General features: G+C 55.9%; 1 protein-coding gene across 1 annotated transcript in view; it reads left to right on the top strand.

Annotated features, from left to right (window-relative positions):
* Nucleotides 1-5,950, top strand: part of GREB1 (growth regulation by estrogen in breast cancer 1) — a 77,992-nt gene that overhangs the window by 35,888 nt on the left and 36,154 nt on the right. The window contains exons 18-21 of the mRNA XM_023533605.1: nt 509-578; nt 1,008-1,207; nt 2,590-2,679; nt 4,794-5,419. Coding sequence (XP_023389373.1) covers nt 509-578; nt 1,008-1,207; nt 2,590-2,679; nt 4,794-5,419 — 986 coding nt within the window. The remainder of the gene's footprint in view (nt 1-508; nt 579-1,007; nt 1,208-2,589; nt 2,680-4,793; nt 5,420-5,950) is intronic.

Genomic DNA, 5,950 nt, shown 5'->3' on the forward strand with positions numbered 1-5,950 from the left:
GTGTGGCTGGCAGTGGCCCCCAGGGCTGCCTGCCTTCCACTGGGCCACCTGCCTTCCACTGGGCCACCTGCCTTCCACTGGGCCACCCCCACTTAACGCGAGGGCCACTGCACAGGCCCGGAAAAGGGAAATCCAAATGTTTGACCTTGGTTGTTGCTATTTCTCAAGAATTAATTCTTCCGTCCCTCGATTCCTGAAGGACTAAGACATGGGTCTTAATCTGTCTTGAATCTGAGCAAGCATTCCCTGAATATTTTCCTTGTGTTAGGCGCTGTGCTAGACTTTTAACGTAGCATTGACTCCTTGCAACAACAGTATTGCTGCTCGGTTTTATAGATGAGCAAATGAAAGGCCGTTTGCCTGACGTCACATGGCAGTAAATTCCAGAGCCAGTTGGAACCCACATCTGCCTCTCTCCAAGCCTGTCGCTGTTCCCACCACACCCTGAGCCTGTCCTGTGCTCCCGTCCTCTGAACATTTCATTACTCATTGGTGTTTGTCTTCCCAGACTCTCGTTTCCAGTGCGATGATGACTTGATCGCCATCATGTCCCTAGCATCTCGCACAGTCCCCGACAAGTTTTAAACGTTGGTTGAATAATTAAATGTGCACTTATTACATATAATTCTCACAACAGTGCACTTAGATGGTTATTAATATTCTTTCCCATCTTTCAGAGGAAAATATTCTAAGTGTCCGAGAAGCTGCACCCTTGCGGAGGGTTCTGTCACCGGGAAGCGGCAGAGCTGGGCTTAGAGCCCCATTTTTTTTCTCGAGTCAGCACTCTTTCGATGACGCACAGCACAGGCTAAATACATAGCAGGCGCCCCGAGAGACTTACAGTTAAACCGACTTCGTGGGGAGGGGCTCACTGTGGTGCCGTTTGCTTTTTCCCTTTGCACAAGTCCTGGGGCCCTGACGGGCAGGCAGGCCATTTCTCCCAGCGCCGAGCACTGTGCTCAGGTGTAGGAGTCTCGCGAGAGACACCTTCTTCTGTTTCCTCCCAGGTCTCTGAGGTACTGTGACCTGCGGCTGATCAACTCTTCCTGCTTGGTGAGAACGGCATTGGAGCAGGAGCTGGGCCTGGCTGCTTACTTCGTGAGCACGGAGGCTCCCCTGGAGAAGGGGGTCCCCAACGAGGCCTTGGAGAGCGATGCGGAGAAGCTGAGCAGCACAGACAATGAAGATGAGGAGCTGGCGACAGAAGGTTCGGCCTCAGCTCCTAACCTCGGGGGCGGCTTGAGCTTGTCTAGACAGCTGTGCGCTATTCTGCATGGCCCTGGGGCTCGTCTGCTGGCCAGCAGCTCCAGGTGACAGCTATCAAGATGTGTCTTCGGAGGAAATGGCAAATCTCTTATTGAATTTTGAATTCAGATTTTACTTTTTTTTTTCTTTTTCGATGGTATAGGAATTGAATTCCTAGTAGGTTCTTCCTAGCTCTAGAATTCATAATGACTAAGAAGAAAAATTGAGATTTTTTTTTAGGGTTCAAGTTCGTGCTTTGTTTGAATTGTTAACGGAATGACTGCCCAGTGTAAGAGTCACTTGTTATTTCCTCTACGTGAATCCACTTGGCAGTATGTGTCCATTATTAAGATTTATGGAAACAGGCCAGTTTCATTTGGGGACTTGACAATCCGACACCATATTTTTAACAGGACACGTAGATCTGAGCAGTGCGGGGTGTTTGGCTGTGGTCTACAGCATAGTGAGAAAAAATAAAAAGCTGTTCATATAAAAATGCAAGGCGTTTGTGGAGCGTGACGTAGGGGAGAGACGGAGGCCGGCTGCGTCAGAAGACCCGCACGCCTCTTCCTCCTCCGTCTGCTGCCTGTGTGACGAGGTCGTGCCACCTGTCCTAGCCTCAGAGTGCTCAGCTGTAAAATGGGGATTGAAAGGCTGGCCTGACGGGTTCCCTGGTGCTGTGGCAGTCTCGCAGGCATGAACGTGACCCTGACATTAAAATGCCCCAAGCTCCCTGCTGCCCGTGGGGTGACTCCACGCTCCTGGCATGCCACGACCCACCTGTTAGTTTCACCGTTTGCTCCGCTCACCTTGCCAGCCCCCGACACTGCACCCGTGCCCTTGGCCGCACCCAGCCGCAGCGGTCCCTAGGCTGTGCTCTGCTGTCGTCACCTCGGCGTCACTCAGATGCTCTCTCTACTGCTTCGAGTTCTGTCTTCTCTGTGCTTCACCTGGAAACTCCTGCTGGGTCTCCAGGGTGCAGGTTGGGGTCACCGCTCCCAGGATGTTCCTGCTCTTGCCTCCTTGTGCTGGGTGGGAGCCTGGCCTCTGGGCACCCAGGCCCCTCCCTGCTCTCCTTACACAGCTTATAGCTTTGACTCACAGGCGGGAGCCCCCACTGTCCCCACCGAGCCGTGGGTGCCGGGCCAGCCTGCCCTGTAATTTATTCCTTCTGTCCCCTTAATGGTCTGTCAAAGGTGGGCGCCTGGAAGATGGCAAACGGATGGATGGATAGATGGAGAGCGATGATCACTGTGAATGCACTTTGTAAACTGGAAAGTGCCGGGCGATGATTATACCGGGTGACGATTACGAGGCGTTTTCAGTGTATGTGTTTTGGAACAGGCTCCACGTCGGAGAAGAGGAGCCCGGTGAGGAGGGACAGGCCCCGCTCCCACGACTCCGCGTGCTCACCTCTGTCCTCGAAGGCGTCCAGTAAGTCTGCAGGTGGGAAGGAGCCCACAGCAGCGTGCTTTCTTGACGTTTCAGAGGATGAGAAGAGGGCCTTTACTATCACCGAGCACTAGAAAGAAAAGGGAGTCTGAAGGTCTGGGCTTGTAGTGAGTGAGCGCTTTTCTGGCCTGAGGTCTGGGAGCGTGAGGAGTTTGGGCTGCACGGTGGGGTTCAGGGGCTCCTCTCCCAGGGAAGATCATGGACTCTGTCCCAGCATGGTGGCCAAGGGCCACCCCCCGCAGGGCTCCCCACGTTTGGAGAATCGGCAGGTGAGGTGTTCTCATGGAGTCCGAGGGCGGGGAGACTGCAGTGGGCAGAAGCAGCATTGACAGCAGAAGGTCACGGACCTGGGACCTGGGTGCACTTTGGCGGAGGGGGCAGGGAATGTGTATAAAACACCCAGAGTCTCTGCCCTCAAGGACACCTTGGTTTCTGAGAGCAGCTGGGACCCACACACATGAAATGATATCATAAACATTTATGGAGAACCTACTTTATGTCTGAATCTGGGCATTGAAGGCAGAGTAGATGTGGACCAGCTCCTGGGGAATTCATGGTTCCTCGCAAACCATGTTATGTCGCAATAGGGCTGCTGTGTTTTTTCTGCATGCATATTCACATGTGGAGTGTTACGGTTACGTGTATGAAGAAGTAATTAATTTTGTCTAGGGTGGGAGGATTTAGGGGTAGGGGCAGTCACTGCAGGTTTCAGAGAGCAGCTGACCTTTAACTGGGACTTGGAGGAGAGGGTATTCGGTGCAGGAGAAGGTGGTCCAGGTGGAGGAGGAGGTGGTCCAGGTGGAGGAGGAGGTGGTCCAGGTGGAGGAGAAGGTGGTCCAGGTGGAGGAGAAGGTGGTCCAGATGGGGGTGGAGAAGTCATTCCAGGTAGAGGAAACTCCCTGGGCAAGTAAAACCTCAGGGTGTGAAGGTGCAGCTGAGACTTGGGCTCTGTGAGTGGCCCTGAGGGGTGCTCAGGGTGCAGAAGGGGCCTGGCTGTGGTCAAGGCAGGCTGCAAGGTTGAGTAGTGGTGGGGGGTGGTGGGGGGTGTCGGTGCAGAGGTCAGAGCAGCAGCGGCTTTGGCCTGGGGGCATCTTTGGTTTCCTCTCTCCTCCCTCCTCTGCAGCCCAGGGGTAATGGGGAGCCAGGTGGGCGGGGTGTTTGTCACAGGTGAGCACAGAGGAGTTAGAACTGTGGTCTTCTTGACAGCAGCCGTGATGCTGGCTGCAGAGTGGGGCATCAAGGACAGCCCTCTGGGGAGCTCGGGTCCGGAGCGGGGCAGCCTGAGTGGTGTGGTGAGTGGGATACAGGCCGATCCAGGTGCTGCAGGGTGGCAGGAAGCCCCTCCAAGGAGGGTCACGGAGAGGTGTCAGGCCTGCCTGGGAAATAGCCTCTCTCATGTCCTGGGGAAGAACAGAGCTGAGGTGGAGATGCAGTGTCCCGTCTGCCCTGCCTTCTGTGCAGCCTCAGGTGTATATCCCCTCGTAAAAGATGGGATGGGGACCAGGGTGCTGCTCCTGTGTGTCCAGGTGACCCACATTCACCTTGGCTCTCGACATGGTCCCATGGGGGACAGGCAGAAGAAACTCCGTATTTGAGCAGCAGCTGTGCGCGCTGCATTTCCCATCTTCAGTTCTGGCGTTAGAGTAAAGCCTGTCGAGTCCCGTGAGTTTTGCTGCCAATTTGAACTATGAGCCGCCACTGTGCTGGTGCAGAGGTGAGACCTGAGCTCCATGAGGTGACAGAAAGGGACAGCCTGCACAGAAGCACGAACGTAGGTCGAATGCTGAAGATGAGGGCTTCTGGAGCAGATTAGGGCACAGGTTGCACAGGAGAGGCCTTTGGGGTGGTATGTTAGGCATGGGGGTGGGGTGGGAGGCAAATTCATACCATACAGGTGTCACCAGCTGTCTTTCAGCAGCAGATCTTGGGTTTGTCATAGGACAAAAGAGTTCGTAGCTCATCAGAGGTGTGATAGCATTAACAAAAATTCCCAGTAATTGTCAAGTACGGGTAGTTTGTAGTGCAGAAGCAGGCGGCCACCAGATTTTAGGGCGTGCCATTTCTGGGGCATGACTGACAGGCTCTTGTCTCCCCAGGCTCGGCACTCTGCGGTGAGTCCTCGGCTCAGCCTGGGGGGCCCTCACAGAGGGAGCAGGCCAGATCCCCGCAGCCCTGCAGCCCTTCAGATGAGAGCAGAGTCCCTGGTGACAAACAGAGGCTCCGAACCAGCCAGAGGCCACCGGTCATCAGCAGGCACAGCCCCGGGCTGGCCCCACAGCCTGACTATGGCCTCAAGACCAGCCAGAGGAGCGTCCAGGTGCCGGTCACCTCGTCGTCCTCCCAGCTGTCCTCCTCGGGCTCATCTTCCTCGTCCACGGTGCCCTCTGCCGGCACCGTCATCCTGCAGGCCTCCCATTGCTCCATGACCAGGGCCTGCCAGCAGCCGCCCATCGTCTTCCTGCCCAAGCTGGTATATGACATGGTCACGTCCACTGACAGCAGCGGCCTGCCCAAGGCCGCCTCGCTCCTGCCCTCCCACTCGGTCATGTGGGCCAGCTCCTTCCGCCCCCTGCTCAGCAAAACGATGACCTCCACAGAGCAGTCCCTGTACTACCGGCAGTGGACAGTGCCCCGGCCCAGCCACATGGATTATGGCGACCGTGCTGAGGGCCGAGGGGACAGCTTCCACCCTCGCAGGCTGCTGCTCAGCGGCCCGCCTCAGGTGGGTGAGCCCTGCCATGGCCTGAACTCTGGGGGGGGTCCTTGTGCTCAGACCAGAGGGCAGGTGGTGGGCTGATAGCACCCCCTTAGTCACGTCTGCCATTCCTATGGCAGAATTTTCTCTGATGGCCCCACAGTGGGCAGGCGGATGGAAGCTGGGACCCGCCTGCCACCCATGGCTGGGTGACTTCTGTCCTCTTACCTCGGTTTCTTCTTTCGTGTGATGCGGGGGGTGGGGGGCGCTCTGTGGGTGCGTCTTGCTCCTTCAGACTGCCATTCTGCATTTCCCATGTGGTTTCACGTGGTCCTCACGGCCAGTCTGTAGTTTGCTGGCTCCCACACTGGTGAAACGTAACAGGGAGGCAGGAGGACTGTCGGCATCGCAGCCTTACCCGAGCTCAGCGTGTTTCCATGGCAACAAAAGACCATTTCACCTGTCAAATGGCAAAAATCTTCAAGGTGTGAGTGTCAAGTGTCGTGAGTATGTGAGGAGGACCGTAGGTTGGTATGATCTTAGGGGCTTTGTCAGGCA

This window comes from Pteropus vampyrus, unplaced genomic scaffold, assembly GCF_000151845.1.
Source record: "Pteropus vampyrus isolate Shadow unplaced genomic scaffold, Pvam_2.0 Scaffold105, whole genome shotgun sequence".
Lineage (NCBI taxonomy): Eukaryota > Metazoa > Chordata > Mammalia > Chiroptera > Pteropodidae > Pteropus > Pteropus vampyrus.